Here is a 14,093-nt window from a genome sequence, read left to right as displayed (position 1 = left end):
ACAAATTCATTCTGCATCAATTCCAGATCAATCTCTGTTGAACTGTGTTTCAAGCCCTGCCCCTGCTTTTCCATATGCCCTGATGGGTGGTGTACAAGATTAAAGAATGCTGCAGGTCAATAAAAAGGGCTGACATAGAATTAAACTTGATGACTAGTCTCAGAAAAGGGGTGAACAGGAGACAAGTCATGTGGGCATTTTTTGATTTTAACTCGCTCTTACTCATGTGTTTGATATTGTTGTATTGCTCCTTTTCTTTTGTTGTGTCTTCCACTCTTCATTCTTCCTCCTGCCAGCTACAGGGACAGTTTCATCTAAATGGGATGCACAAGGATGGAGATGTAATTCTGGGTGGTCTGTTTCAGGTCCATTTCTTTTCTGTCTTTTCTGACCTGTCCCTTAACTCAGAGCCACAACAGCCTATCTGCCACGGGTGAGTCAGTTTCTGCTTTTTGCACAATGTAATTTTGAAAATCACATATTACGCTGAAGAATTGCATTGTATGTTCGTGCCATTCATTTTAAACATTACTTTTTGCACAGTTTCTTTGTTTTTTATCGTGTATTTGAATATTAGAACATTGTCTTTATCAACAATCAACTTTTTTGTTGGTAGTTTTGATGTTTCAGGATTCAGACAGGCCCAGACCATGGCCTTTGCTATTGATGAGATCAACAGAAACTCCAACCTGCTCCCTAATGTGACTCTGGGATACAGTCTTTATGATAACTGCCTCACACTAGGAATTGGATTCCGTGCAGCTTTGTCCTTAGTCAGTGGTCAAGAGGAGCAGATTATATTAGACAAGACCTGTGCAGGAGCCCCTCCTGTCATTGGGATTGTGGGTGATTCCTCCTCCTCACGTTCTATTGCCATCTCCACTGTCTTAGGTTTGTACCGAGTACCTATGGTAAGTTTTCTGCCTTACTGACTAATAATTATTTTAGATCATTTTTAATTTCATATTCAATATCAATTGTAATCCTGACATAAACTACTCAAAAATATAACAAAGCCGGTTAAGACCTTGAATGTTTTTAGGATGTGCAGTCTGTGTCTTTCACAGGTGAGTTATTTTGCCACATGTTCCTGCCTCAGTGACCGGCAAAAGTTTCCATCCTTCTTCAGGACGATCCCAAGTGATGCTTTCCAGGTGAACATGTGTCAGCAAAATGAAAATACTCAAAGCATGAACAGTTAAGAGAAAGAAAGTCCCTGCACTGCAATGAAAAATATATTTATCTTGTGTAATATGTCATGTTTTTATATAAAATATATTCCTTTTGCTTGATAAAAGTCACATTCTTTGTGTCAGTGAGGGGTTGTTTGGTCTCAGGTTACAAAGCTGAAAGGAAAACAGGTCCCGCAATGCATGTGGGACCTGTTTGCACTAATCCTGCACTAATCCCTCCACTCTGTGTTCATTCAGGTGCGTGCTATGATTCAGATTCTAAAACACTTTGGCTGGACTTGGGCAGGCTTGCTGGTCAGTGATGACGACTATGGACTCCACGCTGCCCGATCCTTCCAATCTGACCTGGCTCCAGCTGGTGGAGGTTGTCTTGCTTACCTTGAGGTTTTGCCTTGGGGCAATGACCGAGCTGAACTAAGGAGGATTGTGAATTTGATGAAGAAATCCACGGCTCGTGTGGTCATTGTGTTTGCACATGAAAGTCACATGATTAACATCATAGAAGAGGTTGGGCTTTAAATACAAGTTAATGATTACTCAATGTAAAGATTCAACTTTATGTTTTTTGTTAAACTGAAAGATTTATGTAACAATAGCATATTGGCCTTTAAGTAATACATTTGATTAAATTCTTCTAATTGTTCTTATTATTTTTGTTTGTTAGGTGATGAGGCAGAATGTGACAGGCCTGCAGTGGATGGCCAGTGAAGCTTGGACAGCAGCTGCTGTGCTCCAGACCCCCCGCCTCATGCCGTACCTGGGTGGTACACTTGGCATCGCAATCCGTCGAGGAGAAATATCAGGGCTCAGGGAATTCTTCTTACGAATACGTCCCGACCTACATCATAGCAATGACTACGAAGATAACTTGGTGAGAGTTTAACCTTACTACAGGGTTCACAAAAAGTTAGGGATATTCGACTTTCAGGTGAAATTTATGGAAAATGTAAAAAGTTAATGCTACAGTGATATTATATCATGAAAGTAGGACATTTAAGTAGAAGCATGCAATGGTAGTTTCTTCATCTTAAACAATTTATTGAAAAAAAATCTAACAACAGTGGAGGGTAAACGAGGGTAAATGTAAAATTGGGATGTGGCCAAAGGACGTCCACTCCTCTCCTTTCTGTGACTCTTCCAGTCTCTGTATCACTGTTGCAACCTCCTGATGACACTCTGTGACCCTCTAAGCTCAGTGGACACTTCTGTCTGAGGACCTGTTTGAAGCCTCCAGTGTTGAGGTGCTGCTGATCAATAGTCAGGTGTCGTCTTGGTCTCATGATGTCAGAATGTGAACAGCATGATGAGGAGGACTGTTAAAATACCAATTCTACCTGAAGCAGGAAATGTATTGATGGTGGTTCATCCTGAAATTTCACCTGAAAGTCAGTGTATTTTTAAGAATTATAATGTGTTGTTATTATGTGTGACTTTCTATTTTGAATATATTTTCAGGTAAATCGGTTTTGGGAATTCACATTTCAGTGTAGATTTGCACCACCTCCTTCAGGCTGGGTAGCTGCTGGGGGAGCACTATGCACTGGACAGGAAGATCTAGAGGATGTGGAGACTGAGTTCTTGGATATTTCAAACCTCAGGCCAGAGTATAATGTGTACAAGGCTTTGTATGCTCTGGCATATGCCCTTGATGAGATGCTGCAGTGTGAGCCAGGGAGAGGGCCTTTTAGTGAGCACAGCTGTGGCAGTTTGCAAAGACTGGAGCCATGGCAGGTGTGTTAACACTTTACCTTGTAATATGAATGATTTTTTTACAGATTAGCATTTAGGGTATTAAAATAAATACAAAGCTATGAGGCTACTAATCAGAAAGTGCCAACAGGTGAAAGGATTTCCCCTACCACTGAGTGATAGCAGTGGATTGTATTATCAGGTCCCAGGCAACAATATCTTGTCACTAGTTTTACAGTGATGTGGATCAACTTTACAGGAAATGCTCTCTTGGAATTGTTCATGTAAATTATATGTTTATGAGTGTAGTATGCACTTTGATTATTGAATACTGCTGTATACCACTGTTTTCACCGAGATCACATATAATTCCTTTTTTTATTTGTCCACTTCTATTTTCCATTATCCCTTATTCTCAAATTCATAGCTTGTGTTTTACTTAGAAAAGGTCAACTTCACCACACCATTTGGTGATCAAGTGTCTTTTGATGAGAACGGTGATGCTTTACCAATATATGATATCATGAACTGGCTGTGGCTCCCTGATGGAGGAGCTAAACTACAAAATGTGGGTGAAGTTAAGAGGTCGGCCTTCAAAGGTGAAGAACTCACACTTCATGAAGACAAAATCTTCTGGAACTTTGAATCCAAAAAGGTTATTTCTGCTTTTTCAGACAGCTTTCCTTTTTTGACTGTTGATCTTACTGTCTAGTAATATAGTGACAGATGTACTTTTCTCCCTATAGCCACCCCGGTCAGTGTGCAGCGAGAGCTGTCCTCCAGGTACCCGGATGGCCAGAAAGAAAGGGGAGCCTGAGTGCTGTTTTGACTGCATCCCTTGTTCTGAGGGAAAAATCAGCAATAAAACTGGTGGGTATTGTTTGAGTATTTTCATTTTATTTGACATATATTATGTACTGTACAGCAAGAGTGTATCACACTATTCCCCCATTTATTAGACTCCATCAAGTGCACCAGTTGCCCAGAAGATTTCTGGTCCAGCCCCCAGCGTGACCACTGTGTTCCTAAGAAAACAGAGTTCCTCTCCTACCATGAGCCTCTGGGTATCTGTTTGACAGCTGCTTCATTGATGGGCACATGTATCTGTGCTGTTGTCCTGGGGATCTTTATTTGTCATCGCAGAACACCTGTAGTACGCGCCAACAACTCAGAACTGAGTTTCCAGCTCTTGCTATCACTTAAACTCTGTTTCCTGTGCTCACTGCTGTTCATTGGCCGCCCCAGACTTTGGACTTGCCAGCTGAGACATGCAGCATTTGGTATCAGTTTTGTACTTTGTATCTCATGCATCCTGGTGAAAACTGTGGTGGTTCTGGCTGTGTTCAAGGCCTCCAAGCCAGGAGGTGGAGCCAGTCTCAAGTGGTTTGGTGTTTTGCAGCAAAGAGGAACAGTTCTGGTTCTTACTTCTATTCAGGCAGCAATCTGCACTGCCTGGCTTGTTTCTGCCTCACCAGCTCCTCATAAAAACACTCAGTACCACAATGACAAGATAGTTTATGAGTGTGCAGTTGGGTCCACAGTAGGTTTTGCAGTGTTACTGGGCTACATTGGCTTACTGGCTATCCTCAGTTTTCTGATTGCATTTATGGCAAGGAATCTTCCAGACAGCTTCAATGAGGCCAAACTCATCACTTTCAGCATGTTGATCTTCTGTGCTGTGTGGGTGGCCTTTGTCCCTGCTTATGTTAGCTCACCAGGTAAATACGCAGATGCAGTGGAGGTATTTGCCATCCTGGCCTCCAGTTTTGGCCTCTTGGTAGCACTGTTTGGACCCAAATGCTACATAATCCTGCTGAGACCAGAGAGGAACACAAAGAAAGCGATCATGGGTCGGGGAATTGAGTCGTAAAAGTAGCTCTTTATTTCATAAGACTGAATTGATAATGTATCCTCCATATAATACAAACAAACAGCCAGAAAAGTAAGTTAATAGTCTGATGCCAATTAAATGTTTTTGAACATGAAATCCCTCATCACTTGGATCATATGTGTGGGAATACTTAAATACAATAACATATTGTATTATTTCAGGATGTGGTTAAAATACAACGTTCTTTAATATTTGATTCAAATACCATTATTTCCTGTAGGACTTTTCATGGTGCAAATTAATCTTACACCTGATTAAATTATGAATTACTTTTTTTGAATTATGGAGATTTCTGAATCATTTGGGTTCATTCACCCTTTTCTGATGCATTCGTTTTTTATTTCAATGGAGCTGATGTGGCCTCATTGTAGCACTGTTTGGACCCAAACATTACTGAGACCAGAGAGAAACACAGAAAGCAATCATGAGTCGGGGGCGTCATAGAAAAAGAACTTAATTCAATAAAATGTAGGTTAATAATGATGGCGAATGTAATGATATAGAGAGAGTCGGGCTGATGCCGCATAAATGTCTACTATTTGAATCGAAAATCTCTCATCATATGTTTGAGAATACTTTAACACAGAAATTGATTAGATTTTTTTCCAGAATGTAGTTAGCCTATTTATCTGTGAATACACTGAGCCTGTTTTATTAGGCTATATTAACAAAACTGTATACATGTGTCATGTAGAGAGAATCTGAGGAAACCAGCTGAACGTGCAAAATTCGTTTGGAATGAAATGGTTAACATTTTGAATTAGTTATATTTTGAGTATTTTACAGGCTTACATCGACTTTAATTAAAAGAGCACAGAAACAAGTCAATGGTAAAAATCACTTTGTAAACTTACATTTTGTGTGGTGTATTTGTGTGTATTGTGGGGGGGGGGGCAACCAAGAACTGTTCTGTCATTGTCATATGAATAAAAATCTGAAAATTTCAGAGAAGACGGAGTGATGACTTCTACATTACTTAAGAAAGCTGATGTGATTTTATTTCAAAATGACCTTATTACCAACAAACAGGAAAACTGTATCCTTTGTAATTTTTGGGGTAGACCTACTTGACCTAACTACGAGGCACATGTGTGAATTTACTTGAGAACAGACATCCAGGTAATAGTCTATGTTTTTGGATATCATTGACAACTATCTGGTGTCAGCAAATTTCATCACTGAAACTTACTTGTGTATGGCTTTGTGGCTCCGCTTGCCATTAGTGGACAGAATTCACCCACCCTAGATGTCATTCACTTGTGTTTTAGTGTAACTGTATGTTGACAGTGTTGAAATGATGAAAATCATTTTAATAAAAGTTTGTGCAACTTGCATTAAACCTCTTCAAAAGGTAAGCATTTCAGCCCTGTACATGGCCTCCCTTCATTCTAGAAAATATAGTAAGATAAAACAGGATATGAATCACAACACATATACTGTATGTATATGGTATATGCACATTGTTCTCATATTGTTCTCTGTACTTACAGAGCAATGTGTGTCCTCAGTCATAATCTTGCCAAAAACATCCTGGCATTGAATAATCTGTATGTTTGAGTTCCTCTCAAACATAACTTGAAGGAACATGAAGGCGAAACATTATTTCACTACTGGTCTTAGTATACTGCTACCATCTAGTGGACAATTGATTAAACTCAGTTAATGTTTTATGGTTACTTCCACATACTTAGGGCTGATTTGTGCATTTGGTGATTTTAATTTGGTTATGCTTGTCACACTCATTAATTGGGGATTGTACTCGGACAGAGATCCTCTTCTGATTTGTATCTGCTTATGTTTTAAACTGCAGAGTAATGCAAGTAGTACAGTACTGAGTGTTTTACAGAAAGGTGAAACAGTATGTCAACTTTATCTACAATATCAAAGTCCACTGAATCTGAAATTCAAAAAGGAAAAAGAAATCAGTCTCAAATAAGATACATTTCAGGTCCTGCCCCTACTTTTCCTTATGCACTGATGGGTGGGAAAAAAAACAATAAACAACAGTACAAGTCAATAAAAGGGATTGGCAGAGCAGTAAAAGCCAGTAACTGGTCCCAGAAAAGGGATAAACAGGAGGAAACATCATGTGGGCATTTTTAGAGATCAACACGCTCTTGCTAATGTATTTCACATTATTTTATTCTTACTTTTCCTCTGCTGTGTCCTTCCCTCATAATTCCTCCTCCTGTCAGCTACGGGGACAGTTTCATCTAAATGGGATGCACAAAGCTGGAGATGTAATCCTAGGTGGGCTTTTTGGGATTCATTTGTTTTCTGTCTTTCCTGACCTGTCTTTTACCTCAGAGCCACAACAGCCTACCTGTCATGGGTGAGTCTGGCAGGGACACAGCAAAAAACAGAAACTGAGGAAAATCAATTTCATTCCTAAAATGTGTTTATGAAACTTAGACATTACTCTGTAAGAATTATGTTGCATATTCATGCCATTTTAAACATGTTACTTTATAAGCTTACTTATTATTGCATATTACTTTGTGTAATTATTCAATATTGTAATAATTGTTGCAATTCAACTGGCTTAATTGTTTGTTATTTCTATAGTTGTACAGCATGTACATGTCAGTTCAGTTACTTTATTGTGTTGTAGTTTTCAATTGTAATTAGTGGTATTTTTTGGTAGTTTTGATGTTTCAGGATTCAGACAGGCCCAGACCATGGCCTTTGCTATTGGTGAGATCAACAGAAACTCCAACCTGCTCCCTAATGTGACTCTGGGATACAGTCTTTATGATAACTGTGTCACACTAGGAATTGGATTTCGTGCAGCTTTGTCCTTAGTCAATGGTCAAAATGAACATTTTCTATCAGACAAGATCTGCATAGGAGCTCCTTCAGTCATTGGGATTGTGGGTGATTCCTCCTCCTCACGTTCTATTGCCATCTCCACTGTCTTAGGTTTGTACAGAGTACCTATGGTAAGTTTTCTGCCTTACTGACTAATAATTATTTTAGATAATTTTTAATTTCATATTCAATATCAATTGTAATCATGACGTAAACTACTCAAAAATATAACAAAGCCGGTTAAGACCCTGAATGTTTTTAGGATGTGCAGTCTGTGTCCTTCACAGGTGAGTTATTTTGCCACATGTTCCTGCCTCAGTGACCGGCAAAAGTTTCCATCCTTCTTCAGGACGATCCCAAGTGATGCTTTCCAGGTGAACATGTGTCAGCAAAAATGAAAACACAAAAAGCGTGAACAGTTAAACAGTCAAGAGAAAGAAAGTCCCTGCACTGCAATGAAAAATATATTTATCTTGTGTAATATGTCATGTTTTTTGTGTGTCAGTGAGGGGTTGTTTGGTCTCAGATTACAAAGCTGAAAGGCAATGGTTAAACAAGCTGCACTGTGAGACCTGTTTAGCAGGTTTTTTCCTGAAAGATTATTCCAGCCTCTACACTAATCCTGCACTAATCCCTCCACTCTGTGTTCATTCAGGTGCGTGCTATGATTCAGATTCTAAATCACTTTGGCTGGACTTGGGCAGGCCTGCTGATCATTAATGACGAATATGGACTCAACGCTGCCCGATCCTTCCAATCTGACTTCGCTCCAGCTGGTGGGGGTTGTCTTGCCTACCTTGAGGTTTTGCCTTGGGGCAATGACCGAGCTGAACTAAGGAGGATTGTGAATGTGATGAAGAAATCCACGGCTCGTGTGGTCATTGTGTTTGCACATGAGAGTCACATGATTAACCTCATGGAAGAGGTTGGGCTTTAGATATAAATCATTTATATTTATAACTTGATTTAATTATTAAATGTAATGTTTTGTTTCTCAGGATGAATGATTTAGGTTACGATAATATTCGATGTAGCTAATCTTTTAAAGTTGCTGTTAGCAGGGTTTTAGACTGACATCACTTACATTAATCACACTGAACTGCAGTTATGACGATATGCATCATTTTGCACATAATACTGTGTAAAACATAGGATCTGTGTTTGAATGAGCAATACAAGACATCAACTGTGTAAACTGTGTATAATATATAACACTAGACACTACTTTAGGAATCACTACTGACTCATATGAGTGAAGAATATGTGGGCAAGGGACAACAATTTGGGTGACAGAAGTGTTTTAGTTCCCATTTGTAGTCCAAGATGTATTGACCAGTCACATTTGAGTCTGTGTGAACAGCAAAATGCATTGACCACAATACAATCATGGAAGCCATCTGCTTTTGCGACAATTAAGCCTTTTATTGGCTCAAGATTTAAAAGCCAAATAAAAAGCTAAATTGTCATATGTAAATAATGAGATTAAGTGAAATGATTAGCGGGATTAGCTGAAATGTCAAAAAGAAGAACTCCAGATATCTGTTATATAAATATCCACAAGCTACACCAGAAACCCTAAAACTTTGGCCCTTGCACCTAGAGGTTAAATCGTTGTCAGACGATAACTGATGGCTTCAGAGATTACTGCTAGTGTGGAATGGTATTATGGTTTCATATATTTGGTGTAATTACATTACACAGGTGGTGAGGCAGAATGTGACAGGCCTGCAGTGGATGGCCAGTGAAGCCTTGATAGGGACTAATGTTTTCCAGACCCCCCGCCTCATGCCGTACCTTGGTGGCACACTTGGCATCGCCATCCGTCGAGGCGAAATACCAGGATTCAGGGAATTCCTGTCACAAATACATCCTAACCAACACTACAACAGTGACTATGAAAATAGCCTGGTGAGACTTTAACCTTACAATCTAATGACAAATTGTAACTGGTAATAATTGGGATAATGTGTTTTTATTATTTCTGCTAACATTTTCTTATTTTAATGCATTTCAGGTAAATCAGTTTTGGGAATATACATTTCAGTGTAGATTTGCACCACCTCCAGCAGGCTGGGTAGCTGCTGGGGGAGCACTATGCACTGGACAGGAAGATCTGGAGGATGCAGAAACTGAGCTCTTGGATATTTCAAACCTCAGGCCAGAGTATAATGTGTACAAAGCTGTGTACGCTCTGGCATATGCCCTTGATGAGATGCTGCAGTGTGAGCCAGGAAGAGGGCCTTTTAGTGAGCACAGCTGTGGCAGTTTGCAAAGGCTGGAGTCATGGCAGGTGTGGTATCAGTTTACACTCCACCAGTTTACATTGTGGCAAGCTGTAATTCACTCAATTCAGGAAGGCAGTAACAGTTTACACTCGCACACCCAGGCACTTCACCACACTTATGGTCTCTGCTAATAATGAATGCGTGTGAAACCATGGGAACATAGCAGAACACACTGTAAAACACACTAGCTTCATTAACATGGCAGGAACAGGCATCCGCATGAAACTTGTCCATGAATCTCTCATCCAGTAGGAGGCTGTCCCTACATGTCCTCTCCCTGGGATCCTTTGTAGCCCCCACTAAGATGCTTAGTTGTCGGCAGCTGTGGCTGTAGAGCTTCACCAGAGCACCAGGTGTAAAGTCCTCTCCTCTGCAGCAGGAGTCCAGCGTCCATTTCAGAGACGCAACATCTGCTTGGTACTGTCTGGTCAGCTTACGCACCTCCTGCAGCCGCCTTCAAAGTTTATAAAAGTAGTCCTGTCAAGGTTCACCCCGAGGCTATGGTGAGGAACCAAACACCAGATCCATAGGGGTGTAGTGGTCATCCCAAAACATGAGGGGAGTACTTCGTTGATTCCCTCTGTCTGCTGTCACTGCTGTCTGGTGTGTCCACAAGACCAAGGGAAGATGTTGGTCCCAGTACTGCAGGCTATGATTGGTCAGGATTGTCAGTTGTGTCAACAGTGTACAGGTCCCAGTTTATTTTTACAAAACGTATTCATTCTGAACTAAACACTAAGGTCTGGTCACTGTGCAGTTACTCGGGCTCACCAAAACAGCAGAACTTTTCACTGACTGGGCGTTCAGCTGTGGTGGGTGCACTTTGGTCACTAACTGTGAAAAAGGCCCAGGACATCAACACTCACATGCTACATAGAGCCCCCACCTGCTACTGTTGCTTTTATTGGTTATCAGCCAGTTTTTTCTCCTTTATTGCTGAGACACGTATTACTTATGGCAGAATTACACATTTGAATTTGAAGTGCTTGGATTAAAACAGACCTTGAGCAGATTGCTGCCTGTGACATTTTCCGTCCACCCAGATCAAGCACTACGCCAGGCGGGGTGATCACCCCAGGAGTGAGCTGGGATAAGAGCCAAGCTAACTCAGCTTGTATGTTAGGCTAACGTTCGGTTGCGGGAAGATCAATTGAATGAAATGGCACTTAGGCTGCCTAAGCAACAAAATATCAGACACAGTTTTTGATCATGTCTTAACAGAGACCTGGTATCAGTCTACTGCTCCTGACGGGCGTACTACCACGCACCAGTAGAAACCAAGGCTAATATATTTCTAAGACAAGAGGATAGGCACATAAATTATTTGATGTTTCTTAATTTAATGGCTATTAAAAAATCAAGGCCCATCTTAATTAACTAGCCCTTACTGCTCTGTAGACAAGCTGGAAGAGGTAAAGTAAAATACAATATAATTATACTGAATGCAGCAGGATGGACCACATTCTCATTTTGTTCTGTGACAGTTTTTTGACTGACTAATGAACCACTAACCAGTTGGACAGATTGAAAAAGGTGATGGCTTTCTTCATAATCATTTCAAAAAAGGATTAAACTCTGTGTAACCTCTGAGTCTTTTATACTATTAATCTGCATTTCTCTCATCCATTTGCAGCTTGTACATTATTTGCAAAAGGTCAACTTCACCACACCATTTGGTGATCAAGTGTCTTTTGATGAGAACGGTGATGTTTTACCAATATATGATATCATGAACTGGCTGTGGCTCCCTGATGGAGGAGCTAAACTACAGAATGTGGGTGAGGTTAAGAGGTCGGCCTTCAAAGGTGAAGAACTCACACTTCATGAAGACAAAATCTTCTGGAACTTTGAATCCAAAAAGGTCCCTTCTCATTTTTCAAACACACTTTTTTTTTGCTCATGAATAACTCATTACAGCAGTGAAATGTAGAATAACAGATAATTATTTTTCTCCCTATAGCCACCCCGGTCAGTGTGCAGTGAGAGCTGTCCTCCAGGTACCCGCAAGGCCAGAAAGAAAGGGGAGCCTGAGTGCTGTTTTGACTGCATCCCTTGTTCTGAGGGAAAGATCAGCAACAAGACTGGTGGGTATTCAGTTTTAAACATTGTAGTTTGGAGATATAATAAACACATATCTCAAGACATTCCCTGTTTTCTTAGATTCCATAGAGTGCAGCAGTTGCCCAGAGGATTTCTCATCAAACCTCCAGCGTGACCACTGTGTTCCTAAGAAAACAGAGTTCCTCTCCTACCATGAGCCTCTGGGTATCTGTTTGACAGCTGCTTCATTGTTGGGCACATGTATCTGTGCTGTTGTCCTGGGGATCTTTATTTGTCATCGCAAAACACCTATAGTACGAGCAAACAACTCAGAACTGAGTTTCCAACTATTGCTGTCACTTAAACTCTGTTTCCTGTGCTCACTGCTGTTCATTGGCCGCCCCAGACTTTGGACTTGCCAGCTGAGACATGCAGCATTCGGGATCAGCTTTGTGCTTTGTGTGTCATGTATTCTCGTAAAAACTATGGTGGTTCTGGCTGTGTTCAAGGCCTCCAAGCCAGGAGGTGGAGCCAGTCTCAAGTGGTTTGGTGTTTTGCAGCAAAGAGGAACAGTTTTAGCTCTTACTTGCATCCAGGCAGCAATCTGCACTGCCTGGCTTGTTTCTGCCTCACCAGCTCCTCATAAAAACACTCAGTACCACAATGACAAGATAGTTTATGAGTGTGCAGTTGGGTCCACAGTAGGTTTTGCAGTGTTACTGGGCTACATTGGCTTACTGGCTATCCTCAGTTTTCTGATTGCATTTGTTGCAAGGAATCTTCCAGACAGCTTCAATGAGGCCAAACTCATCACTTTCAGCATGCTGATCTTCTGTGCTGTGTGGGTGGCCTTTGTCCCTGCTTATATTAGCTCACCAGGTAAATATGCAGATGCAGTGGAGGTATTTGCCATCCTGGCCTCCAGTTTTGGCATCTTAGTAGCACTGTTTGGACCCAAATGTTACATTATCCTGCTGAGACCAGAGAGGAACACAAAGAAAGCGATCATGGGTCGTGGAATTAAGTCATAAAAGCAGCTCTTTATTTCATAAGACAAAATGAATCATTTTTCTTCACACAATACAAACATGGAGTCAGAAAAATTGGTTAAATAGCGATAGCAAAGTTAAGATACTGAGAAAGTGTGGCTGATGCAAAATAAATATATTTGAAACAGAAATCTCTTATCACTTGGATCATATATGTCGGAATACTTAACACATCTCTATTCTATATCCTTTGTGGTGTCCTCCACGGTGGAAATTAATTTTACACCTGATAAACTTCTCTCATTCACTCTTTTCTGATGCATTTATTTTTACCTGACTGGAGCTGATTTCGATATTGCTCCTCTAATCTCGTGAAATTCAAATCAGATCAAATGTTACAACTATTAATCTTTTCTTGAGTGTAAAGGAATTTTAATAGAATCATACAATATATATCAAAAGCAAGCAGTGAAGCTGAAGGCTGAATGTGAGCCTTAAATGTTTTAGTAATCAGTGACATACTGATTGTTCAAAGTCCATTGAGTCTTTTTTATTAATCATTACCAGATCCCTCAAAATATAGTATTGTTGTGGTCATTTTGTGTCTTAATAGAGTAAATGTAGGTGTTTAGGAATACAGTAACACATGAAGCAAAAGTTTACACAGGTAAGTGTAGTTCTATGAGAAGGAATGGAGCCTCCAGGTTGGCCCATAAAGGTTTGTAGAGGAAAATGAGGAAATCTGTCTCATTAGAATGGACTCATCTAATCTATGAATGAATGTTGTACCCTAACACAGCTTTAGTGCAGCATTTATCCCTGGTCAGATCTAAAATTAAAAACAAATCTTTGATATTTGCTTAAAGGACATTTCCAGCAATAGGGTATTACACTGAAGTTGGGGGACCAGCAAGAGACTAAAAATTGATCAGGATGCAAATGCAAATTCCTACATTTCCTATTGTGCAACTGTATGATACCTTTCATTAGACCCTTCCCAGTAGAAACCAGCTAGCTTGTAATGCTGGCTTTCTGTTTCTGTAACACAGGCTTTCTGCCGAAAATGTCTAGTCTCAAAACCAAAGCTGAAAATACATGATGAAATCATCATGGTTATTTTTTCAAACTTGAAACTGCACAATTGCTTTTACCGTCTGCATAGTTTCCTTTCTGTGATGAATAACCTGAATTTTATATG

The 14,093-nt window shown here is 40.2% G+C and overlaps 2 protein-coding genes across 2 annotated transcripts; both read left to right on the top strand.

Annotated features, from left to right (window-relative positions):
• Positions 1–323: 323 nt before the first annotated feature.
• Positions 324–4,752, top strand: LOC139199550 (extracellular calcium-sensing receptor-like). Its single transcript, XM_070828592.1, has 9 exons — positions 324–433; positions 617–911; positions 1,068–1,154; positions 1,431–1,700; positions 1,858–2,064; positions 2,649–2,924; positions 3,310–3,537; positions 3,629–3,752; positions 3,842–4,752. The coding sequence occupies exons 1-9, from the start codon at positions 324–326 to the stop codon at positions 4,750–4,752; spliced, it is 2,508 nt and encodes an 835-aa protein (XP_070684693.1).
• Positions 4,753–6,980: 2,228 nt separating this feature from the next.
• On the top strand, positions 6,981–12,937 carry LOC139200133 (extracellular calcium-sensing receptor-like). The gene is made up of 9 exons (XM_070829366.1): positions 6,981–7,105; positions 7,418–7,712; positions 7,869–7,955; positions 8,237–8,506; positions 9,283–9,489; positions 9,596–9,871; positions 11,500–11,727; positions 11,827–11,950; positions 12,027–12,937. Exons 1-9 carry the CDS (start codon positions 6,996–6,998, stop codon positions 12,935–12,937), a joined length of 2,508 nt encoding a protein of 835 aa, XP_070685467.1. The 5' UTR covers positions 6,981–6,995.
• Positions 12,938–14,093: the final 1,156 nt, after the last annotated feature.

The sequence above is a fragment of the Pempheris klunzingeri genome, chromosome 4, assembly GCF_042242105.1.
Source record: "Pempheris klunzingeri isolate RE-2024b chromosome 4, fPemKlu1.hap1, whole genome shotgun sequence".
Lineage (NCBI taxonomy): Eukaryota > Metazoa > Chordata > Actinopteri > Acropomatiformes > Pempheridae > Pempheris > Pempheris klunzingeri.
This window is presented reverse-complemented; position numbering and strand designations above follow the sequence as displayed.